Source organism: Bos mutus, chromosome 1 (assembly GCF_027580195.1).
Source record: "Bos mutus isolate GX-2022 chromosome 1, NWIPB_WYAK_1.1, whole genome shotgun sequence".
Classification (NCBI taxonomy): Eukaryota; Metazoa; Chordata; class Mammalia; order Artiodactyla; family Bovidae; genus Bos; species Bos mutus.
The window spans coordinates 109464046-109491390 of NC_091617.1; the positions used below are offsets into that span (position 1 = coordinate 109464046).

The 27345-nt window shown below is 37.1% G+C and overlaps 1 protein-coding gene across 1 annotated transcript in view; it reads right to left on the bottom strand.

Moving 5' to 3' along the window:
- Window positions 1-27345, bottom strand: part of LEKR1 (leucine, glutamate and lysine rich 1) — a 192128-nt gene that overhangs the window by 40288 nt on the left and 124495 nt on the right. Inside the window, exon 8 of the mRNA XM_005902068.2 lies at window positions 5594-5687. Coding sequence (XP_005902130.1) covers window positions 5594-5687 — 94 coding nt within the window. The remainder of the gene's footprint in view (window positions 1-5593; window positions 5688-27345) is intronic.

A 27345-nucleotide genomic window follows, 5' to 3' on the forward strand; every position in this document is an offset into this window, starting at 1 on the left:
CAGGCTTTGGGGATAGAAAGCAGGGTTTCAAGGGTGCAGAGTGGGCCTAGGGGGGCAAAATGAAAGGAATCTGATTCAACCCATGCAGCACGTGGAGAAATTCTCAAAGAGAAGGGTAATCTGCCAGGAAGATACCCCAGAAGGATCCACTGTACTTCCCAGCTCATTGTCAGTTTGCTCACCTGTTGCCCTATCTCTTGGCCCATCTCTTACCTGAGAACTTCAGGGGATATTTGTTTATATTTTCCTTTTTTGTAGTGATTCATTCTTCTCCTACTATCAGTCAATATGACTGAGTGGGATTCTGTCTTGCCAAGGATGAGCACGTGACCCAGGCCTGAGTGAACCAATATACCCAGTCTTGCCAGCTGTCATGGTTGGTCCAAGACTGAGCGCATGGTTCAGTTAGAATCTGACAGCCACAGTCAGTCTCTTGCTAAGAATGTAGAAAAGTGATGGGAAACATTGCTGCTCCCTTTTTGCCATCAGGAGGGACAACCCTGAGTCTGAAAAAGAAGCCAATCTGGCAGAAAACCAGCTTGAGAGCCCTGAATCCAGCTGTGCCTAAAGGTAGCTCACCACTGAACAGTTAAGACAGCCAATAAATTATATTCTCACTTAAAGAATCTTACAACAGCATACTTCATCTCTCCCTTCCAAGCTATTGTGGTATTGTCATATATTTTGCTTCTACATGCTATAGATGTCATAATAGATTATTAGTTTTAAAAAACAGTCAATTACAAAGAAATTTAAATGATAAAAATATCATACTTATTCACATTGCTACCATTTCTGGTGTTCTGCATTCTTTTGTATAGATCCCTATTTCCATCTGGTATAATTTTCCTTCTGAATAAAGGACTTTTAACATTTCTTATAGTGTGGGTGTACTGGTGATACATTTTTTTCAGCTTTTTCATTCTGAAAGACCTTTCTTTTACCCTCATGTTTTGAAAAATGTTTTCACTTTGTATAGAATTTCTAAGTTAGCAGCTCCCACTGCCACCCCCTCACCCCTGCCCAACCCTTCTTTCAGTACTTTCAGCCCCACTATCTTCTTGCTTACATTGTTTATGATTTTTAGAAAATCTGCTCTCATCCTTATCTTTGTTCCTCTATATATGTCTTTTATTTTCTAGTTGCTTTTAAGATTTTTTAATTGACATTTTTGAGCAACTGGATTATAATGTCTCTTGGTGTGCTTGAGCTTTATTGAGCTCCTTGAATCTGTGGGTTTATAGTTCTCATTAAACTTTAAGTTTTTAGCCACTATTGCTTCAAATATTTCTTCTGTCCTCTCTTTCCTGTCCTATGGGGAGTCCAATTATACATATATTAGGCCACTTGAATTTGTTTCACAGCTCACTGGTGCTCTTTGTTTGTTTGTTCTGAGTCTCTTTTATCTCATTGTATAGCTTCTATTGCTGTGTCTTCAGGTTCATTAAACTTTTCTTCTGGAATGTTTAATTTTCCATTAATCCCATCCAGTGTATTTTTCATTTCAGATATTGTAATTTTCATCTCTATAAATTCAGTTTAGATCTTTTTTATATCTTCTACACCTCTTTTTAGCATGGTCAATTTTTCCTCTAGTTTTTGGACATAAAGAATACAGTTGTTATACCTGTTTTAATGTCCTTGTCTGATAATTTTAACATCTGTGTCTTTCTGAGTCAATTTTTATTTGTTGATTTTTCTTTTCACTATGAGTTCTATTTTCCTATTCCCATGCATGGAAATTTTTTCATTGGCTGCATTGTGAATTTTGCTGGATATTTTTGTATTCTTATAAATAATCTTGAATTCTTTTCTGGGAGCAGTTAAGTTTCTTGGAATCAGCCTGATATTTTTTAAGGTCTTCCTTTTAAAATTTGTTAGGCAGGACCAGCTCAGCATTTAGTCCAGGGCTAATTATTCCCTACAATTCATGCAAGACCCTTCTGAGAACTTTACCCAGTCCCCTGTGAATTGTTGCCTTTCCAGTCTGGCTGGTGAGAACAGACATTATTATTGACCTCATGTAAGTATTTGGTACTCTTATCTCTAATCCTTTCAGATCCATCTCCCTGGCTCTAGGTAGTTTCCCCATATATATGCACGGGTCACATATACTTAATGGGGATTCTTTGCAGATATCCAACATTCTTTCTCTGGGCAGCTCTCTTCTGAGAATACTCAACTGTGAATTCTAGCCACACAGATCTCCCTGGACTCTTAGCAAAGTCTCCTCAACTCAGAATCTGCCAAACTCTACCTGGATTCCCACTCCCTTTACCATAGCCTTAAATCTATTTCAAGGTACTAAGTCAGAGTAGTGATAAGGGTTACCTTGTCTGTCTCTTATCTCTAGGAATCACTGTCCTTCACTGCCTAATGTCCAGAGTCTTGAAACCATTGTTTTCTATCTTTTCTCCAGTGTTTTAGTTGTTTCAGAAAGGAGGGTAAATCTGGTTCCTATTAGTCCACCTAAGTCAAATACAGACATGTTGGACTTTGTGTTTAGCTCTCAGTTTTTGAAGGTGGAGGGGTTGTATCACTTCTCAATTCCTGGCTATATAAACTTGGCAAATTATCTAACTTCTCCGAGTCTTATTTTTTTCTATGTGCAAATGGGAATAATAATGTTAGAGTGATTAAGATTACATTGATGAAAAGCATTCAGCACAAGGCTTGACATATAGTAAACATGTTAATAATGGAGACTATATTTATTATCTAGATTAAGGGTTTAAATCAGATGATCTTTGCAGGCTATTCTGATCTAAAATCTTATGATTTTATTAATTCAATTTTGGAAATTATTAATACGTCGCACAATTTAAAAAATTAAAGCGTACCCTCAATATTCATTTTAGCCATACATTTATTATACATAAAGGAAAATTGATATTTTAAAAAGGACAACTTTATTCCTATAAAATTTTATTTTATAACTTGTTTCTTATAAATTTGATTAACAGTACACTGAAATACATTAGGAATTACTAGGTCATTTGTCTCTTCTATTTTAAAGAAGAATTTGAGATTTTCTTTGCCTCCCCCTTTAAAGTTGGAATTGATTATTTCTGGAAGTAAACTTGTTCTCCCATTCATTTAGTGAGGAAGTAAGGTTTTCTTTGTTTTAATTATTGGTTTCTACAAGCTGTATGTACTGTTTAAAATGAGATGATTAGTATAATTTAAAATGCCCCATAATGTGATGTTTTAGTAATAATTCAAAAAAATATTTGATTGGAATTTGTTTAGGGCACTACAAAGTGATAGGCAGTAAATGACCATCACTTATTGTAAGCAGTCTGGTTGTAGGACATTTTTTAATTACAACATTTTAACTGAAAAGTACCAACACTGCATTTGGAGCCAATTTAAAATGTTCAGCCTGCACATTAATTTGCTTTCTTCACATCAAAGCAATACTTGAAATAAACAAAAATCCATGACAATTAGTAAATACTCAGTTATTTTAAAATGTGCCATCCTTGTTGCATAGCAACTATTGATTCTATTATGTGCTTTTTACATACTCTAAAATAATTAAGCACAGACATAAATTGCTATCTACTTGTTTTTGAATGTTAAAAGCATTTAAGTTATGAAGTTTATTCTAATATGTGTATTATATATTTGTAAAGGGAACATTTCATTCCTACGCAAAGGCACAGTGACCCAAGAAAGAGATGACAATGTCATATTAGTGATTCTTCTTTCTCATGAGAGGACTTTCAGGGAACTTTTTATTCATAGTCTCGATAACTAACTCAGCCAAGGATAATTATCATTCATTGGCTTTACTGGTCTGGATCTTGATTTACTGCTAAACTAAATGATAAAATTTATTAACAAAAAGTCATGTCCTCTCAAAAAATGAAATATCCATTTATATTATAGAAAATTATATGAGCCAAATATATCTATGATGTAATTAATTTATTAGAAAGATATCCATGATCTTAATAAGAACTTAGAGAATCTTATATAGATTTATTTTCATCAACAAATTAACTTAGCATAAAGCAAGAGCATACACTTAGATCAGATCAGATCAGTCGCTCAGTCGTGTTCGACTCTTTGCGACCCCATGAATCACAGCACGCCAGGCCTCCCTGTACACTTATATGGTCAGATGCTAACACTAAGTTGGTCTACGTGCTGTGTTAGCACTTTAGGCACAGGGCACACTGAGCAACAGTACTAGACTGGATGATAAGTGTTGAGACTTCTCCAATGGATTAATATCTGAAGGATGTTGGTGATGTGTGATAATGGAGACGAGGAACTTATACATAAGCAAAGGCAGGAAAGTTCACTCTCTCAGTCAAAGAGGAACTAAGGAGTTTGAGGGAAAGATCTGTGAATCTCTACAGACATTACTTCCATCAGTGAAATTTCTTTCTTTTTTAATGTCTATTTATTTACTTAGCTGTGTGGAGTGTTACTTGTGGCATGAGGGATCTTTTAGTTGTGGCATGCAAACTCTTAGTTGTAGCATGTGGGATCTAGTTCCCTAACCAGGGATCAAACCTGGGCCCCTGAATTGGGAGTGTGAAATCTTAGTCATTGGACTACCGGGGAAGTCTCTATCAGTGAAATTTCTGACTCACAAGATGAGACCAAAAAGAAAAGGATGAAATGTTTATAATATCTTTTTATACATATAGCCAGGGCTTTCCAGGCAGCTCAAAGGTAAAGTCACCGAGGAGAAGAATCTAATGATAACCAAACAGTCTGTCAGGACTTCAGTCAAGTTATCTGAATTTCAGTAGCCAGCTCTAGTTCTGATGCACATGTGAGACATAATCAGAAAAACGAGACAGAAGGCTAGAGCTAGGATTAGGTACTGGTAGGGGAAGAGACACAGCTGGTTGCAAAGGTTTCAGCACAGTATGCATGATAAAGCTGAGGGATCAGTCAAAAAATATCTGTAGTTTATAACAGGGAGATGATGTCTAGCCTTAATGACTAGAGCTGTGCAAGGCCTGAGAAAGCAGAGGCTAAGAATTTTAAAAGTATAATTTGTATTCTTTAAAGTTATGAAAGAAATATATATTCACTGCTGAAAATTTGAAAATATAGAAAACTCTGAAGACAAAAATCAATGAAAAAGTTTTTCATACTATAAAAGCAAACATTTTCTCTGTAAATAGTGAGCTAAATACTTACTTCACTGCCAAAAGTTCATAACTGAATATTTTTAAGTCATTTTTCATTCTCTTTTATTATCTTCTTAAAGGCAGGAACTGTAAGAATGAATTAATGTTCCCCTGTTTTTAAGGATATGGTCAAATGCAGATTCTGTCATTTTATGGGGAAAAACAGTAAATATTCAAAAGTAAAAATTATGCTTTTACATGAGAATGAAAAGCTATCTTAAACTATTAAGGTTTCAAATTCTATTTTTACCTTTTAATTTCCTATTTGTCTAATATTTTGAAAAAAACATATGTCATAAGCATGTTTGATCTAGGAAGCTCCAGAAGGAACCAAAGGTGTGCATAGAAACAAAGAAACCTATTTGAAGTAGTCTGGCAAACGGACAGAATTTTTAAAAAGCAAATAAGACACATACTGCTGAAAGTCACATTTTCGTTACCTTCTCCCTCCAGTTATCATCGTTCAGCAGCTTCTGTCTAAGGGTTTCTTGCAGCTGCTCGATGCTTTTCTGATGTGAAATCAGCATCAACTCCCTGAAAACCGTAAACACGACAAATGAGTCAAGACACACCCATAACACTCTTCCTAAATTACAATTCCTGGCTCTAGAAATTATTTCACAACTCAATCTGTATATTCTTCCCCTTAGAAAAAAACATATGATATTTCATACCATTTTAACTGTTAATAGCAATTTTAAAACACTGGCAACAAGGTCAGGCTTAATTTTTGCTTAATAAGTATTATTATTATTTTTATATGAAACAGTAACAACATATGTAGAGTCACAAATATAATAAAATACTATACATTGTGGTTCCAAAGTTTCTGATTAAATTCTGACACTAGACAATAGATAATATTTTGTTTCTTTAAAAAAGGAAAATATGCTGGGCTGTGCCACAAAATCAGCACATTTGTGGTTTCTGCTAGATTTATTTTCCTTTCATTTATCTCAAATGCTAATAGGAACAAACCAAATTAAGTAAAGGGTAATGTCTGAGATGTAGCATAATACAAAACATAATAGAAAACAGGAGAGAAAACACAAAGAACATTTTAATCTTTTAATCCAGGTAATTGGCTCTTAAAGCTAAGTTTGTGACCCTCTGAGTGGAAGCAAGTGCGAGAGATTTATGAGAACAGTCACAGAGGTACTGAAATTAAGCCTTTAAATACTATACTTCAGTTCAGTCGCTCAGTCGTGTCCGACTCTTTGTGACTCCATGGACGGCAGCACACCAGGCTTCCCTGTCCATCACCAGCTCCTGGAGCTTGCCCAAACTCATGTCCATTGTGTTGGTGATGCCATCTAACCATCTCATCCTCTGTCGTCCCCTTCTCCTCCTGTCTTCAATCTTTCCCAGAATCAGGGTCCTTTCTAATGACTCAGTTCTTCACATCAGGTGGCTGAAGTATTGGAGTTTCAGCTTCAGCATCAGTCCTTCCAATGAATATTCAGGACTGATTTCCTTTAGGATGGACTGGTTGGATCTCCTTGCAGTCCAAGGGACTCTCAAGAGTCTTCTCAAAACCTGTGGTGGATTCATTTTGATATTTGGCAAAAGTAATACAATTATGTAAAGTTTAAAAATAAAATAAAATTTAAAAAAAAGCATCAATTCTTTGGCACTCAGCTTTCTTTATAGTCCAACTCTCACATCCATACATGACTACTGGGTAAACCATAGCTTTGACTAGATGGACCTTTGTTGGCAAAGTAATGTCTCAGCTTTTTAATATGCTGTCTAGGTAGGTCATAGCTTTGCTTCCAAGAAGAAAATGTGCTTTTAATTTCATGGCTGCAGTCACCATCTGCAGTGATTTTGGAGCCCCAAAGAATAAAATCTCTCACTGTTTCCATTGTTTCCACACCTATTTGCCATGAAGTAATGGGGAAACAGTGGAAACAGTGTCAGGCTTTATTTTTTTGGGCTCCAAGATTACTGCAGATGGTGACTGCACCCATGATTTTAAAAGACACTTACTCCTTGGAAGGAAAGCTATGACCAACCTAGATAGCATATTCAAAAGCAGAGACATTACTTTGCCAACAAAGGTCCGTCTAGTCAAGGCTATGGTTTTTCCAGTGGTCATGTATGGATGTGAGAGTTGGACTATAAAGAAAGCTGAGCACCAAAGAATTGATGCTTTTAAACTGAGGTGTTGGAGAAGACTCTTGAGAGTCCCTTGGACTGCAAGGAGATCCAATCAGTCCATCCTAAAGGAGATCAGTCCTGGGTGTTCATTGGAAGGACTGATGCTAAAGCTGAAACTCCAATACTTTGGTCACCTCATGCGAAGAGTTGACTCATCTGAAAAGACCCTGATGCTGGGAGGGACTGGGGGCAGGAGGAGAAGGGGACAACAGAGGATGAGATGGCTGGATGGCATCACCAACTCGATGGACATGAGTTTGGGTAAACTCCGGAAGTTGGTGATGGACAGGGAGGCCTGGCATGCTGCGATTCATGGGGTCGCAGAGTCGGACACAACTGAGCAACTGAACTGAACTGCTGGGACCAGATGCCATGATCTTAGTTTTTTGAACATTGAGTTTTAAGCCAGTTTTTTCACTCTCCTCTTTCGCTTTCATCAAGAGGCTCTTTTGTTCTTCTTTGGTTTCTGCCATAAGGGTGGTGTTATCTGCATATCTGAGGTTATTGATATTTCTCCTGGCAATTTTGATTCTAGCTTGTGCTTCATGCAGTCCAGCATTTCACATGATGTACTCTGCATATAAGTTAAATACGCAGGGTCACAATATACAACCTTGACATACTCCTTTCCCGATCTGGAACCAGTCTGTTGTTCCATGTCCAGTTCTAACTGTTGCTTCTTGACCTGCATACAGATTTCTCAGGGGGCAGGTCAGGTGGTCTGGTATTCCCATCTCTTTAAGAATTTTCCACAGTTTGTTGTGATTCACGCAGTCTTTGGCATAGTCAATAAAGCAAAGTAGATGTTTTTGTGGAACTCTCTTGTTTTTTTGATGATCCAGCCCCACTGTGGCTCAGCTGGTAAAGAATCTACCCACAGTGCAGGAGACCTGGCTTCAATTCCTGGGTTGGGAAGATCCCCCGGAGAAAGGAAAGGCTACTCACTCCCAGTATTTAATACTACACCACAAGTTGTGGCAAAAGCATGCCTTTCAGTCAGGGAGTCCCACACCCCCTTCTATAATCACCATAACCTTTCTTATTTTCTGTGTAAGTGATTCTTCTCCATTGCTTATTCCTCTTTCTAATCCCTTTGCTTTTCATCATCATCCTCTTTCTCAGATTTGTGACTTTCATTTATAACTTCCTGTTAAACATCTCCACTCTGATGAGCCATTAACACTAAAGAGTCCACATGTCAAAAAAGAAATTCAACTTCATCTTCCACAATGTTGCCTTTCTTTTGGACTCTGAAAGCTTCAACAATCAAAATCTTTAGCAAGAAATCCCTGAGTCATCGCTGACTCTTCCTTCTTCTTGTTTTACCGCATCCATTCAGTGTGTATGTGTGTGTGTGTTAGCTGCTCAGTCACATCTGACTCTTTGCAACGCCATGGACTATAACCCACCAGGCTACCCTGCCCATGGGATTCTCCAGGCAAGAATACTGGAGTGGGTAGCCATTCCCTTCTCCAGGGATCTTCCTGACCCAGGGATTGAATCCCAGTCTCCTGCACTGCAGGCAGACTCTTTACCATCTGAGCCACCAGGGAAGCCCTTCCATTCAGTAACAAGTTCTATGTATTCTGCTCCTTGGTGTACCTCAAACTATTTCCTCCCTTCCTTTATGACTACCAACAGTTAAGGTTATTGACTTCATTTCCCACCTAGAGTATTGTGATAGATTGTCAATCTATTGCTTGATCTCTATTCTTGCCTCACTCTTAGAATATTGTTAAACATTTTTTAATAAAAATAGTGCCTACATTTCTGGGCTAGAAAATTTTGAGGTCACAAAGGCAGCTGGACTTGGTAACCAGGATTACAAATATTATTCAAGTGATGATGATTGAAAAGGATAAAACTCCTTAGACTTCTTTTTAGAAATGTGTCAGACTAGGTACCTTGACAACTTTTCTACTGAAAATAAGTAAATGTTTTTTCACTTATTAAAAAAAAAGTCTTAAAATTCATTAGTGACCTGGACAAAAAGTTAGGAAGATGAAGGACACACAAATCAAGAAAAGAACAGGAAAAGGTTATCAGTGGAAAACTAGTGAAATTTGAATAAAGTCTGTAGGTTAGTTAATTGTATTATACCCATATTAATTTCTTAGTTTTTACAGATGTGCCATGGTTATAAAAAATGGGACCAGGAAAGAAATCCTTTTACTGTCTTTGTTAACTTTTCTGTAAATACAAAATTACTCCTAATTTCATTAAAAAAAAATGAAGTGAAAGGAATAACTCCAACAATAAGTTGAGAATTAAAGCCAACTCTCACTTTGAAAGTACTTTCCAAATATGATGTACTTGAGCCTTAAATTTCATAGCCATGAAGGGCACTGGAGTCAGGAGAGAAAGGAAGAGCTTGAGAGGAAACTTATCTGCATAAAATTGTATCTCAAAGAGCAACATATGCAGTATGTCATTTCTGTCATACTGTATGTCAGAATATGAAATTCACACCCAGTATGTACAAAATACAAATAACATCTCCTGTCAAGGAACAAAACCCAAATTTCTAGCTTGAATTTTGGTGCTAGATGGAGGGGAAAATACAAATCTCTCACAAGAATTTGTAAATGCAAGCCAATACCAATGCAGGTTTTTATCCTGAACTCACACTACCTGAGTGTCCCAAAAAGCTTCAAATTGAGGAGATATCATAAAATGATGCTAGGATAACCTTGCTTCCAGATGCCTGGTAGGAAAAACACCAACATTTTGGGGAGAAACCAACTTAAATCTGAAACTCAAAGAATTCTTACAGACTAAAATTCAAGACCCATGAGATCATAATTTTAAAACTCACAAATTTATTTGTTAAAAAGCCAGTAAAAGGAGATCAGCCCTGGGTGTTCTTTAGAAGGAATGATGCTAAAGCTGAAACTCCAGTACTTTGGCCACCTCATGCGAAGAGTTGACTCATTGGAAAAGACTCTGATGCTGGGAGGGACTGGGGGTAGAAGGAGAAGGGGACGACAGAGGATGAGATGGCTGGATGGCATCACTGACTCGATGGACGTGAGTCTGAGTGAACTCCGGGAGTTGGTGATGGACAGGGAGCCCTGGTGTGCTGCAATTCATGGGGTCACAAAGAGTCAGACACGACTGAGCGACTGAACTGAACTGAAGAGGAAGGATGAGCAGACACAAATGATAGCGTAATCAAAGTCACAAATTCTAAAGTATTTTCAGGTATAGAATATAAAATAAGGATATTCAGTATGTTAGAAGAAATGAAAGATTAACTTAAATGACTAATGAAATCTGAAAAGAACCAATTGAATTTGTAGAAATAAAACATAATAATTGAGATGAAAAACACAGTAGATAATCCTATAACAGATTACTCACAGTTAATAAATGAAGTAATAAGCTGAAAAAGAGATTCAAAAAATTATACATGGTGCAGTACAGGAAGTACATCATGTGAAATGCCGGGCTAGATGAAGCACAAGCTGGAATCAAGATTGCTGGGAGAAATATCAATAACCTCAGATATGCAGATGACACCACCCTTGTGGCAGAAAGCAAAGAGGAACTGGGGAATGTCTTGATGAAAGTGAAAAGAGGAGAGTGAAAAAGCTGACTTAAAACTCAACATTCAGAAAACTAAGATTATGGCATCTGGTCCCATCACTTCATGGCAAATAGATGTGGCAACAATGGAAACAGTGAGAGACTTTATTTTTCTGGGCTCCAAAATCACTGCAGATGGTGACTGCAGCCATGAAATTAAAAGTACACTTTCTCCTTGGAAGAAAAGCTATGACCAACCTAGACAGCATATTAAAAAGCAGAGACATTACTTTGCCAACAAAGGTCTGTCTAGTCAAAGCTATGGTTTATCCAGTAGTCATGTATGGATGTGAGAGTTGGACTATAAAAAAAGCTGAGCATTGAAGAATTGATGCTTTTGAACTGTGGTGTTTGAGAAGACTCTTGAGAGTCCCTTGGACTCCAAGAAGATCCAACCAGTCCATCAGGAAATCAGTCCTGAATATTCATTGGAAGGACTGATGCTGAAGCTGAAACTCCAATACTTTGGCCACCTGATGTAAGAACTGACTCATTGGAAAAGACCCTGATGCTGGGAAAGATTGAAGGCAGGAGGAGAAGGGGCTGACAGAGGATGAGATGGTTGGATGACATCACCGACTCAATGGACATAAGTTTGAGCAAGGTCCACGAGCTGGTGATGGACAGGGAAGCCTGGCATGCTGCAATTCATGGGGTCGCAAAGAGTCAGACACGACTGAGTGATTGAACTGAACTGAGTACAGGAAGTAAAAAATATGTAAAATAAAAAAGAGCTTGATATGTGGAGGACAGAGTGAAAAGATCTAATATTTATCTATTTTTAATTTCAGAAGCAAAAGAAAGAGAAAGGGAGAGGAAGGACATTACAACAAACTAGGGAGCCCAAAGGATTCCAAGCAAGATAAATAAAAATAAATCTCATACATGGGACCTGGTAGTGAAAATGAAGAATACTGAAGTTAAAGAGACATTAAAAGAAGATGGAGAGGAAACAAAACATTATCTTCAAAGGAACTCAAACATATTGAAAGCTTACTCTCCAGTAAAAATAAGGAAGGACAAAGACAACAACATTAAAAATCCCATGAGAAAATAACCATCAACCTGAAGTTGGGTACCCAGTAAAACTATCTTTCAGAAAGAGGCTGAAATAAAATATGCTCAGAAAAATAAAATCTTGTGTTTACTGATGGTTAAAGGACTGCTAAAAAATATGCTTTGCAGGAAGGAATATGATTTCAGAAGGAAAGGCAGATGATCAAGAAAAAATGGTGAGCAAAGGAACTGGCAAACATACAGGCAGGGAGGGCTTCTTGTGTGTGTGATCAGGATAGTTGTATAGGGCCTATACTCTGAAGGAGACTGCACTTCAGGTTTAATGCTCTGTGGTCACCATTGAGAAGTTAACTTTATCTTTGAATCTGTGCTTTGTAAGTGAGGTCTGATAGGACAGTCAGGCATGTACTAGGGGCTTGGAATCTTGGCTCACACATAGTCCCACCTCCTGCCATCCTCTGCTTCTAGTGAGAATGCAGGCCTGGGCACAGGCAGGGGAGGGTTGGGTCTGCTAACTGTGTCCCGTTTGCTGAGTCTGGGGCAGGTCCCTGGTGCCTGTGAGAGCCTGCATCCATGCTGGGATTTCTCTGTGCCCAAGGGAGCATGAGATTCAATAACAAATAAACAAAAAAAGACCATGACCAGTTGAGAGAGAGATGGTGAAGGAAAGGAAAAGTTTCTTTGTCTTTTTTTGAAGAGGCTCCACATTTTCATATTGTGCTGGACCTTGAAAATTATGTAGAGACTCTGTATGTAGGTCCTTCTAAATAAATATCACCTGTATAAAAAATTGGTTTTGACTGCATATAATTAGTGGGGCTATCAAAAGATCAGAAGTAGAACACTAAACAAAAATGTAGAATGTATGTCAGGATGGCAACTATCAGAGCTCAAGTGTTATTCAAGAGAAGTTTGAGATATTCAAGAGAAGTTTGCATTATTCAGGATACATTAATTTTGTACTTCATTAAGTATGCATGGTAAAAATCTCAAAAATAACCACTAAAAGAATAGAATATGCCACTAGAAGAAGATGCACTAAGAACATAAAAGAAACTCTAACAATACTGCCCCTGTCCAAGGCCCAAAAGGAGAAAAGAGTGCAGAAAAAGAGGGAGAAATAGAAAGCTTAGAGTAACAATCATAATAATGGCAAATAAACTAAACTCATGAGTTAAAAGACAGAAACAGGCTTGATAAATACAAACTCTAGCAATAGACTCTTTGTAAAAGACATTCCTAAAACATAAGGACATGAAAAGATTTCTAACAGGGAAATATTAAAGAAAAAGAAGTATGCAACTATATTAATATCAGACAAAATAGACTTTAAGACAAAAGTTCATTACTCTGGGCTGATAATACTAACAGGATAATTCACTATGAATATTCTAAACTTATAGCACCTACTAAAATACCCTCAAAATATATAAAGCAAAACTTTTTGGAACTTAAAGGAAACACTGTCAAACCCACACCATAGCTGCAGAATTAAACATAGCTTCCTTAGTTATAGTAAGTCAATCTGGGACCAATGTATAAGGCATGGAAGTGTACACTGCACAACTCTAGGCTGTTATGTGAATGGTCCTCCTGTAATATCTATTGTAGCAACCTATGGTCAACCAGACAAATAATTCAGTAAAAATTATAGAGGACTTAATGCAAATATTGAATGGTTTGCCTTGGAAACGAATAGAGATCATTCTGTTATTTTTTAGATTGCATCCAAGTACTGCATTTCGGACTCTTGTTGACCACGATGGCTACTTCATTTCTTCTAAGGCATTCCTGCCCGCAGTAGTAGATATAATGGTCATCTGACTTAAATTCACCCATTCCAGTCCATTTTAGTTCGCTGATACCTAGAATGTCGACGTTCACTCTTGTCATCTCGTTTGACCACTTCCAATTTGCCTTGATTCATGGACCTGACACTCCAGGCTCCTATGCAATATTGCTCTTTACAGCATCAGACCTTGCTTCTATCACCAGTCACATCCACAACTGGGTACTGTTTTTGCTTTGGCTCCATCCCTTCTTTCTGGAGTTATTTCTCCACTGATCTCCAGTAGCATATTGGGCACCTACTGACCTGGGGAGTTCCTCTTTCAGTATCCTATCATTTTGCCTTTTCATACTGTTCATGGGATTCTCACGGCAAGAATACTGAAGTGGTTCGCCATTCCCTTCTCCAGTGGACCACATTCTGTCAGACCTCTCTACCATGGCCTGCCCGTCTTGGGTGGCCCCACGGGCATGGCTTAGTTTCATTGAGTTAGACAAGGCTGTGGTCCTAGTGTGATTAGATTGACTAGTTTTCTGTGATTATGGTGTGATCACTCACCTAGAGCCAGACATCTTGGAACATGAAGTCAAGTGGGCCTTAGAAAGCATCACTATGAACAAAGCTAGTGGAAGTGATGGAATTCCAGTTGAGCTATTTCAGATCCTGAAAGATGATGCTGTGAAAGTGTTGCACTCAATATGACAGCAAATTTGGAAAACTCAGCAGTGGCCACAGGACTGGAAAAGGTCAGTTTTCATTCCAATCCCAAAGAAAGGCAATGCCAAAGAATGCTCAAACTACCACACAATTTCATTCATCTCACACGCTAGTAAAGTAATGCTCAAAATTCTCCAAGCCAAGCTTCAGCAATACGTGAACCATGAACTTCCAGATGTTCATGCTGGTTTTACAAAAGGCAAAGGAACCAGAGATCAAATAGCCAACATCAGCTGGATCATGGAAAAAGCAAGAGAGTTCCAGAAAAACATATATTTCTGCTTTATTGACTATGCCAAAGCCTTTGACTGTGTGGATCACAATAAACTGTGAAAAATTCTTCAAGAGATGGGAATACCAGACCACCTGACCTGCCTCTTGAGAAATCTGTATGCAGGTCACGAAGCAACAGTTAGAACTGGACATGGAACAACAGACTGGTTCCAAATAGGAAAAGGAGTACGTCAAGGCTGTATATTGTCACCCTGCTTATTTAACTTCTATGCAGAGTACATCATGAGAAATGCTGGACTGGAAGACACACAAGCTGGAATCAAGATTGCTAGGAGAAATATCAATAACCTCAAATATGCAGATGACACCATCCTTATGGCACAAAGTGAAGAGGAACTAAAAAGCCTTCTGATGAAAGTGAAAGAGGAGAGTGAAAAAGTTGGCTTAAAGCTCAACATTCAGAAAACGAAGATCATGGCATCTGGTCCCATCACTTCATGGGAAATACATGGGGAAACAGTGGAAATGGTGTCAGACTTTATTTTGGGGGGCTCCAAAATCACTGCAGATGGTGAGTGCAGCCATGAAATTAAAAGACGCTTACTCCTTGGAAGGAAAGTTATGACCAACCTAGATAGCATATTGAAAAGAAGAGACATTACCTTGCCAACAAAGGTCCATCTAGTCAAGGCTCTGGTTTTTCTAGTGATCATGTATGGATGTGGGAGCTGGACTGTGAAGAAGACTGAGCGCCGAAGAGTTGATGCTTTTGAACTGTGGTGTTGGAGAAGACTCCTGAGAGTCCCCTGGACTGCAAGGAGATTCAACCAGTCCATTCTAAAGGAGATCAGCCCTGAATGTTCTTTGGAAGGACTGATGCTGAAGCTGAAACTCCAGTACCTTGGCCACCTCACGAGAAGAGTTGACTCATTGGAAAAGACTCTGATGCTGGGAGGGATTGGGGGCAGGAGGAGAAGGGAACAACAGAGGATGAGATGGCTGGATGGCATCACCAACTCGATGGACGTGAGTTTGAGTGAACTCCGGGAGTTGGTGATGGACAGGGAGGCCTGGCATGCTGCGATTCAGGGGGTCACAAAGAGTCGGACACAACTGAGCAACTGAACTGAACTGAACTAATGCAAATAAGATAATTTCAGGGATATTGATTTAATATTCCCAATTAGTGGGAAAATATATAAATATTTTTCAGTTTACATGGAATTGACCACACACTAGGCCAGAACATAAATTGCAACAAATTTTAAATAACTGTTAAATACTATAAACCTGTATAGTCCAAAATGGTAGCCACTAGTCATATGTAGCTTCCAGGCAATTAAAGTAATACTTGTCCAAATTAGAATGTGCTATAAATGTGAAATACACAGCAGATTTGAAAACTCAAAAAAATCTGAAATGTCTGATCATTTTAATAAATGATTAGATATTTAAATAATAGTTTGGATATACTGGGTTAACTAAAATATATTAAGATAAATTTTACCTGTTTATTTTTACTCTTTTAATGTGGCAATTAAATTTGTAAAAATTACATATATGGCTCACATTATACCTCTACTGAACAGCACTGTGATAATCTATATTCTCTGAATACAAGAAATATCAGTAAGAGAAGATAAATATCTCCATGTATTTGGAAATTAAAAAAAAAATGTGTTTCTGATTAACTCTTGGATCAAATGAAAAATCATAATTTACATTTAAAATACTTAGAATTGAATAATAGTGAAATTTCTACACATCAAAAGTTATGAAATATAGCTAAAGCAAAAAAGATAAGTAAATTGTGGTATACTTTAGAACATAATGCAGATGAAGAAATGAAGATTTTCAGCTACATGTAACATCATGGACAAAAATCCCAGGGACATAATCTTGAGCACAAAGAGTAAATCACTGAGTAATGCATATAGTATAATTTTATTTCCATGAAGACAAAATATATGCAAAATCTTTTTCTTTGGAATACAGACATACTCAGTTAAATTACATGCATGCATGCTCAGTTGTGTCCGACTTTGCAACTCCATGGATTATAGCACACCAGGGCTCTTGTTCATGGAGTTTTCTAGGCAAGAATACTGGAGTGGGTTGCCATTTTGTTCTCCAGGGGATCTTCCAAGACCCAGGGATTGAACCCATGTCTCCTGCATCCCCAAACTCGCAGGCTGATTCTTTATCACTACTGCTACCTGGGGAAGCTTCAGTAAAATTATAGAGTGAAGCAAAGGAACAACAGGTGTTTTCTGTAGTATTTTGTGGATGCCTTTAATCAGTGTGAGGAATTACCCTTCTCTTCAAGGATGCCATGTGGTGGAATTAGGGTGAAGCACCAAGGGACTTCAATGCTAATGGTAAGCTTCTTTTTCCTAAACTGAGTGGTCATTGTATTGTAGTTCTTCACACTTTCAGTTCAGTTTAGTTTAGTCGCTCAGTCGTGTCTGGCTCTTTGCGACCCCATGAATCGCAGCACGCCAGGCCTTCCTGTCCATCACCAACTCCTGGAGTTCACCCAAACTAATGTGCATCGAGTCGGTGATGCCATCCAGCCATCTCATCCTCTGTTGTCCCCTTCTCCTCCTGCCCCCAATCCCTCCCAGCATCAGGGTCTTTCCCAATGAGTCAACTCTTCACATGAGGTGGCCAAAGTACTGGTGTTTCAGCTTTAGCATCAGTCCTTCCAATGAACACCCAGGACTGATCTCCTTTAGGATGGACTGACTGGATCTCCTTGCAGTCCAAGGGACTCTCAAGAGTCTTCTCCAACACCTCAGTTTAAAAGCATCAATTCTTTGGCGCTCAGCCTTCTTCACAGTCCAATTCTCACATCCATACATGACCACTGGAAAAACCATAGCCTTGACTAGATGGACCTTTGTTCACAAAGTAATATCTCTACTTTTGAATATTCTACCTAGGTTGTTCATAACTTTCCTTCCAAGGAGTAAGAGTCTTTTAATTTCATGGCTGCAGTCACCATCTGCAGTGATTTTGGAGCCCCCCCCAAAATAAAGTCTGACACTGTTTCCCCATGTATTTCCCATGAAGTGATGGGACCAGATGCCATGATCTTCGTTTTCTGAATGTTGAGCTTTAAGCCAACTTTTTCACTCTCCTCTTTCACTTTCATCAAGAGGCTTTTTAGTTCCTCTTCACTTTCTGCCATAAGGGTGGTGTCATCTGCATATCTGAGGTTATTGATATTTCTCCCGGCAATCTTGATTCCAGCTTGTGCGTCTTCCAGTCCAGCGTTTCTCATGATGTACTCTGCATAGAAGTTAAATAAGCAGGGTGACAACATACAGCCTTGACGTACTCCTTTTCCTATTTGGAACCAGTCTGTAGTTTCATGTCCAGTTCTAACTGTTGCTTCCCGACCTGCATACAGGTTTCTCAAGAGGCAGGTCAGGTGGTCTGGTATTCCCATCTCTTGAAGAATTTTCCACAGTTTATTGTGATCCACACAGTCAAAGGCTTTGGCATAGTCAATAAAGCAGAAATAGATGATTTTCTGGAACTTCTTGCTTTTTCAATGATCCAGCATCACACTTTAAACCCATCTAAATCTTTTACGTATCTACTCAATATTTATACAAATAGTGACAAAGCCTGAGCAAGAATAGTATGGGTATTTGGAGAAAAGAATATTAAAGTGAAAGACCAAGGAGAAGAAATTGGCAAGCAGCAGGGTGGACTTTCCTGCCCACTAGGCACACTATGGACAGGACAGTGTCATCAAGCCCTGGAGAGAAAGAGGTGCATGAGGACAGGGTCCCTGTCCAGATGGGGCTCAAAATCCAGCAATATAAAAGGAAGATTTATCTTTTAAAATGTGAGGCAGATCTAGCAGGTTCTGATGCTTGCTCAGCAGTCTCCAGGCTAGAGAAGAGGAAGTGAAGCAGAAGGAACAAAAGAATGAGGACAGCAAAAGTAGGATTACACTAAAACCTCGTTTGTGGCTTTCTTCCAAATATTTGGCCATTCCTGTCTCCTTTGCAGACTCATCTTTATCTGCCTGTCAATTACATGTTCATGTTCCTCAGCACTTCATTCTGCGGCCTCTTTTTCTCTCTCTCTCCCCTTTCTCTAACTGATCTTATCCACGCCTATGGTTAAAATGCAATATAGTTGCTGACAACTCCCAGATTTTATCTCCACTGCACATCTGTTCTGTTAGTATCTGACTCATGTTTCCAACTCTCCACCTGATTGCTCTTTTAATTTCAGAGAATCACCCAAAACTCAACATGTCTGTAATCTCAGAGGCTTACAATGTCAAAGTTTATTTTTTTGCTTATATGTCATCTGCTGCTCTACTCCTCATGTTTTGTTCTGGGATGTAGCCCAAGGAGCAACTCCTACCTGGGAATGCTGTTTTTGTGGCAGACAGAAAAGAAAAATTGCCCAAACATAGGATCTGTTAAAGCTTCTGCTCAGAAATCAGTGCATGTCACTTCTCTCACATTTCCATGGCAAGAACAAATCAAATGGACATGTTTGATGTGAATCAGGTGTGGACAGTAGTCCTCTCATTAGGAGGTGCACAGTAAACCAACTGGCACCCTGTGGAGTCCATCACAACTCTGAAATCCTATTGGAAGCAACCTGAGGATTTCTACCCTGAAGGTGAAGAAAAATACTTGCTTAGACTGTGGTTCTTTCACTTGGGAGTAATTTCTCAGTCCATTTTTCACCACAGCTCCTGGCTTTCCTATCTGAGATGTACTTTTTTTTTTTTTCATTATACAGTCTTACCACATCAGAAGGGGGCATTAGAGATTTTGCCCCATTGAGAGAGAGCTTTTTTCCCACTTATTTCCTACCCATAGATTTGGAGGAGAAATGGTTTTGAGAGAATTAAAAAAAAAACAGATTTTTTTCGATATAGTTGAAAACAATAAAATACATTTTAAAAGCATATACTAGAGAGATGAGTTTTAAAGGTATATATAAACATATGTGTGCAAAACCAAAATAATGTGTGTAAAATCAAAATAATGACATTTCTATTATCCCCCAAAGTTTCACCATGCCCTTTTAAAATCCTTCACTCCTGCCTTCTTGCCCTCAGAAATCAAGAGCTGGCTTTCTGTCTATACATAGGTTTGTATTTTCAGAATTTTATAAAAATTCTCCATATATCATACAGTATATTCTTTTTTGTTTGGTAGCTTTTACTTGGCATAATTCCTTTTCAATCTGTCCATGTTGTACCATGAAGTAATAGTTCATTATCTTTTTTTGCTGAGTAATGTTTCATCAAATGGATATACCACAATTTGTTTATCCATTCATCTGTTGATGGACATTTAGGTTGTTTCGCTCTTAGAAACATAGCTATTAATATCTGTGTACAAGTATTTGTATGGATATTTCCCTTTATTTCTCTTGGGTAAATACCTAGGTGTGAAATGGCTAAGTAGCAAGGTAAGTAAGTGTATATTAAACTTTTTAAGAAACTTTCATACTGTTTTCCAAAGCGTTGTACTGTTTTACATTCCAGCCAGCAGAATATGAGAGGTATAGTCTTTCCACATTTTACCAACAACTGATAATGTTCAGGCTTTTTAATTTTAGCTGTTCTAAAAGTGTGTGGTCATGGGACTTCCCTATAGGTCCAGGGTTAAGCCACCATGTTTCCACAGCAGGAGGCATGGGTTCAACCCCTGGTCTGGGAGCTAAGATCCCACATGTCAAGAGGTGTGGGCAAAAAAGAAAAATAAAAAATATTTAAAAACAGAAGTGTGTGGTTGTATCTCATTATTGTTTTATTCTGCATTTCCCTAATGCCTAATGATGTAGAGTATCTTTTTTTATGTGTTTATGGGCCATCTGTATATTTTGGTGAAGTATCTGGTCAAATCTTCTGCTCTTTTTTATTGGTTGTTTATGGTCACCTGAGTTTCTAAAGTTCATACATATTCTGAAAATAAGTCTACATATTCTGAAAACAAGTCCTTTATGACATATATCAATGTATTGTACAAATCTATGATGATGGCTTGTCTACATTTTCTAAACAATGCCTTTTAAAGAACAGAAGTTTTACCTTTGATGAAGTCTAACTTATCAAGTTTTTTTTCTTTATGGATTGTGCTTTTGGTTTGTTTGTTTGTTTGCTTTTGGGTTTGAATATTAAGAAATCTTTGCTTAATTTAAGGTCACAAAGACATGTCTCCTGTTTTCTCCTAGAAGTTTTTTAATTTTATGTTCTGTATTTAGATCTATGATCTATTTTGAATTAATCTCTCTCTATATATTTCACACTATGAATCAAAGTTTTGTTTTGTTTTGTTTTGTTTTTTTGCATATGGATATACATTTGTTCCACCAATGGTCACAAAAACTGTATGTTCTATAATGGCCTGCTTTGGCACTCCTGTAGAAAATCAGTTAGGCACATGTGTGCCTATTTCTGTATTCTTAATTCTGCTCCATTGACCTATTAATATTTGTCTATCTTGAGACTAATTCCACATTGCCTTGATTATTTATAGCTTTATAATAAATCTTGAAGTCAGGTAGTGACTTTAATCTTTCGGCTCAAAGTTTTTTCAGTGTTATTTTTGTTTTTCTAGGTCCTTTGCATTTCTATATGAATTTCAGAATTAGCTTGTTAATTTCTACATGAAGTTTGCTGTAAGTTTGATTGTGATTGCACTGAGTTATAAATCCATAAATGTGAACAACACTGAGACTTCTGTTCTCTGCATTTATTTAGATCCTCTTAATTTATCTCATCAATGTTTTGTAGTTTTTAATATATAGGTCTGGCACATTATTTGTCAGATTCATCACTATTTCATGTGTTTTGAAATATTTTTTATACATACAGCTTTTTAATTTCAATTGTTCTGTGAAAATATATAGGAATTAATTTGGGTTTTGGATGTTGACTTTTTTCCTTGTAACTTTTTGTCAGACTCATCTATTAGTTCTTCTATATATAGAACTATAGATAATAGTTCATCTATTAGTAACTTTTTTTGTAGATTCTATAGTTTTCATGTTAGTGGGCATATCATCTGTGAATACAAAATTTTATTTCTTCCTTTCCAGTCTGATATTACTTTTTCTTGCCTGACTGTACTGACTAGAACTTTCAGCACAATGAACAGAACTGATGACAGTGGATGTTTTTTTCTTGATCTTAATCTTAGGAGGAGAGTATACAGTCTATCATTATTAAGTATGATGTTATCTGTAGGTTTTTGTAGATGCCTTGTATCAATCTGAAGAAGTTCTCCTCTATTCCTACTTTTCTGAGGTTTTTTAAAAAATTTAGGGACAAACATTGCATTTTGCCAACTTGTTTTGTTTCTACTGACATAATCATAGTTTTTCTTTTTAAATTTTTGAATAACAATAATTGATTTTTGAATGTTAAACCGATCTTGCATCCTTGAGATAAACCCCACACATTCATGATTTCTTTCACTTTTCATGTTGCTAGATTCAATTTGCCAAATTTTTCTTTAGAATTTTTGCATCTATGCTCATGGCAGATGTTGGTCTGTTAATTTGCTTATAATGTTTTTGTCATATTTTGGTATCAAGGTAATAGTGGCCTCATAAAATAAGTTAACTATTCCTTCTTCTTTAATTTTGTGGAAGAGTTTAAGTAGAATTAGTACTGTTTCTTCTTTAAATGCTTGAAAAAACTTCTGGGCCTAAAGTTTGTTTTGTGGAAAAAATTTAAACTCTAAATTCAGGTTATCTATTTCATTTTAGTGAGTTTTGGAAGTTTGTATTTCAAAAAACTGTGTCCATTTTTTCAGAGCAGTCAAAGTTAATGGCATAGTCAAGCAAATGGCTTTGTGGTGCCATTTTTCCAACAGCATTTGCTCACTTTGTGTCACATTTTGGTAATTCTTGCCAATATTTCAAATTTTTCATGTTTATTATATTTATGATGATCCATGATCAGTGATTTTTGATGCTATTACCAAGACACACTGAAGGCTCAGGTGATGGGTAGAATTTTTTAGCAATATTTTTGAATGAAAAAAATAATGGCATAAGGTTGTTTAAAATATATTCCTCTATTAATGTATTCAGATCTGAAGAACATAATGTCACTGCTCTCATTTCTGATATTGGTAAATTTTTGTCTTCTCTCTTTTGTCCTGGTGAATCTGACATGAGGTTTATTAATGTTATTGACCTCCTTAAAGAAACTGATTTTTAAATCGATATCCTGTATTGTTTTTGTTTCCTATGTCACTGACTTCTGCTCTGATCTTTATCATTTACTTTCTTATGTTTATCTTGGGTTCTTTTTTTTTTAATTTTATTTTATTTTTAAACTTTACATAATTGTATTAGTTTTGCCAAATATCAAAATGAATCCACCACAGGTATACCTGTGTTCCCCATCCTGAACCCCCTCCCTCCTCCCTCCCCATACCATCCCTCTGGGTTGTCCCAGTGCACTAGCCCCAAGCATCCAGTATCGTGCATCGAACCTGGACTGGCATCTCGTTTCATACATGATATTTTACATGTTTCAATGCCATTCTCCCAAATCTTCCCACCCTCTCCCTCTCCCACAGAGTCCATAAGACTGTTCTATACATCAGTGTCTCTTTTGCTGTCTCGTACACAGGGTTATTGTTACCCTCTTTCTAAATTCCATATATATGCGTTAGTATACTGTATTGGTGTTTTTCCTTCTGGCTTACTTCACTCTGTATAATAGGCTCCAGTTTCATCCACCTCATTAGAACTGATTCAAATGTATTCTTCTTAATGGCTGAGTAATACTCCATTGTGTATATGTACCACAGCTTTCTTATCCATTCATCTGCTGATGGACATCTAGGTTGCTTCCATGTCCTGGCTATTATAAACAGTGCTGCGATGAACATTGGGGTACACGTGTCTCTTTCCATTCTGGTTTACTCAGTGTGTATGCCCAGCAGTGGGATTGCTGGATCATAAGGCAGTTCTATTTCCAGTTTTTTAAGGAATCTCCACACTGTTCTCCATAGTGGCTGTACTAGTTTGCATTCCCACCAACAGTGTAAGAGGGTTCCCTTTTCCACACACCTCTCCAGCATTTATTGCTTGTAGACTTTTGGATTGCAGCCATTCTGACTGGTGTGAAATGGTACCTCATAGTGGTTTTGATTTGCATTTCTCTGATAATGAGTGATGTTGAGCATCTTTTCATGTGTTTGTTAGCCATCTGTATGTCTTCTTTGGAGAAATGTCTGTTTAGGTCTTTGGCCCATTTTTTGATTGGGTCATTTATTTTTCTGGAATTGAGCTGTAGGTATTGCTTGTATATTTTTGAGATTAGTTGTTTGTCTGTTGCTTCATTTGCTATTATTTTCTCCCATTCTGAAGGCTGTCTTTTCTCCTTGCTTATAGTTTCCTTTGTTGTGCAGAAGCTTTTAAGTTTAATTAGGTCCCATTTGTTTATTTTTGTTTTTATTTCCTATATTCTGGGAGGCGGGTCATAGAGGATCCTGCTGTGATGTGTGTCGGAGAGTGTTTTGCCTATGTTCTCCTCTAGGAGTTTTATAGTTTCTGGTCTTACGTTGAGATCTTTAATCCATTTTGAGTTTATTTTTGTGTATGGTGTTAGAAAGTGTTCTAGTTTCATTCTTTTACAAGTGGTTGACCAGTTTTCCCAGCACCACTTGTTAAAGAGATTGTTTTTTCTCCACTGTATATTCTTGCCTCCTTTGTCAAAGATAAGGTGTCCATATGTGCGTGGATTAATCTCTGGGCTTTCTATTTTGTTCCATTGATCTATATTTCTGTCTTTGTGCCAGTACCATACTGTCTTGATGACTGTGGCTTTGTAGTAGAGCCTGAAGTCAGGCAGGTTGATTCCTCCAGTTCCATTCTTCTTTCTCAAGATAGCTTTGGCTATTAGAGGTTTTTTGTATTTCCATACAAATTGTGAAATTATTTGTTCTAGTTCTGTGAAGAATACCATTGGTAGCTTGATAGGGGTTGCATTGAATCTATAAATTGCTTTGGGTAGTATACTCATTTTCAATTTGAAAATCTCTGTCTTTTAAAGCTTAGACAATTTACATTTAATTGAATTGTGACAGAGTAGACTTAAATCCATTATCTTGCCTATTTGTCCCATCTGTTGTTTGCTTTGCCTTCTTTGCCTTCTTTGGATAGCATCACTGACTCAATGGACATGAATCTGAGCAAACTCTGGGAGACAGTGAAAGACAAGGAAGCCTGGTGTACTGCAGTCCATGAGTTGCAAAGAGTTTTAGAGACTCAACAACAACAACAACATATGGCTTATGATTCACTTGCATCTGCTTTGTTGCCATATTAGTTATAACTCTCTGTTTAGCTTTATTTCATGGTTGCTCTAGGGTTGATAATAGCTATCTTTAACTTGTCACAGTTGTGGTGGGCTAAATAATTGCCTTCAAAGATATTCATATTCTAATCCACAGAGTGTGTAAATATGGCATAAGGTACTTTGCAGATGTGATTATATTAAGGATCTTCAGATGAGGAAATTATCCTAGTTTATTTGGGTGTACCCTAAGTATAATTATAAAGGTCTTTATGAGAAAGAGGCAAGAAGGTTAATGTGGAGGGTAAGGGAAGGTGGTGATATGACACTGGAAACACAGATTAGATTCATGAGACCAGGATCCAAGGAATGCCAGCAGCTTCTAAAAGCTGGAAGAAAAAAGAAATGGGTTCTCCCCTTGAGCCTCCAGAAAGAGCCAGCCCTGCTGACATCTTGATTTTAGCCCCTTAACATTCATTTGGACTTCTGACCCCCAGAACTGTATACATTTGTGTTGTTTGAAGTTTGTGGTAATTGCTACAGTAGCAATAGAAAACTATGCTGGTTTATTTTCAAGTGTTATTATACAACTTTCAGGTATATGATTAGAATCTTATAATAGTAAACTTGACAAAATAAGGAGCAGCAGTCAATGGAAATAAAGTAATACTTTACTTGGCTTTCAAAATACCAGTACTATAGGATGGATATGACTGGCTATGTGCTTGTTAGAAGTGGAGAGGCAACAGAATCCTGGCAATTTGATTCATTTTATTTCTTTTTTTTCTAATTCAGATTCTTTATTAAATATTAAAAGATAAATGTTAAAATGTAAATTATACTGAAGCTCTGTTCTGAAGATTAATATTGAGCAAAACAATTTTTCACTTAAGCCAGGTTTCCTATTGGAAAAGAGGTTTTATTGATTAGAAAATTCCAGTGAACATTTTCAGATGGGTGCCTAAGAGTACATTAGAAGTTACCTTTACTATTAAATGGATGGTATTGAATATTTGAGGTGCTTGAATTTTAGTCTCTTGGAGACAGTTATAATTTTGATATCAACAAAAGTAGAATCCATTTCACATACATTCCTCCAATGGACCCAGTACAATGGGTTATATGTGTATCTATCTGTTTAGAATAAAAACTGAAAGGCTAGTAGATTATAGAAGTTAAAATATGGTAAGCCAAGGTTCAAACAATGTTAATGAAGTGATAGTCATTCATGAAATTGACAGAGTTGTGATTTTTTTATGACATTTCCACAAAATATAAGATGTTTTGAGAACTGTTAGAAAATTTATGAACTTGTGTGGGATGATAATTTTGCTTGATATTATAGCTACAGAAATTAGGACTTTCATATCTCTTTGATTCCTGCTGAGTCTCTGTTCTTGACTCTTCAGTGCAATTCTCTAATGAGACAAGACAGAAAGAATGATTACACATGATGTTGCAAACATGCTGTCCTTGATTACCATGGGCTGGGCACTGAGTAATGTATACAGAGATGATTATATGTATGAAAAAGATAATCTTGATACTAAAAATAAAAACACACTTATATAGTACACTCAAGAAAGAGCTTGCACATTATTCAGGAATATAAAACCATCTTAAGACACTGAAAAAGAAAAACCACTCTTGTCTTGAAAGAAACTATGAAGTTTTGACTTTTACTCTAGTGAGACTTTCTGGGAGAAACCTAGAGGATTTCAAGAAATAAAATATTGTTAGAGGTATATTCATATATTAAAAAGCTGAAAATGTGTAACTATTTTTGAATATCATACACATATCCAATTTCCTCTGTAGAACCAGTTCTAGAGATGTTGATGCTTTAGAATAATAAGAAACAACACAGATTCAGGTCCTATATTTGGATTTTACTAAGAATCTAATAAAGAAGGTCATCTCTAGAATCCAGGAGTCTGAATTGATACTTGGCAAGTCAGAAGCTGACTTGCTAGCAGACAATGAGAGCTTCCAAGTTTTAAATTCTGTGATCAGTGGTTTGTCTGGGATTAAATTCACTCCCATTCATCCATACATCCAACCAGCAAATATTTATTGAGTACCCACTATGTATCAGGCACTGTTTCAGGCTCTAGGGATATAGTCATTCTTTCTTGCCATTTGCTGATACATTAATGCAATTCCCTAATTTTTAGAAGATCCTGAGTAGTAAATGACTATCTAAAGTGACATGATTCACAAGAGGCAGAGCTGGTTCAAGCTTATACCAGCTTAGGGCTCTCTTCCCTGTATTATCAATACATTTCAAAAACAACATTTGGGGTTCGCCTAATAGGAAAATTTGGATCTACTCACAATTGAGTATTTATTTAAAAAAACTTTTAACTTTTAAATTCTTAGAGTAAAAAGAA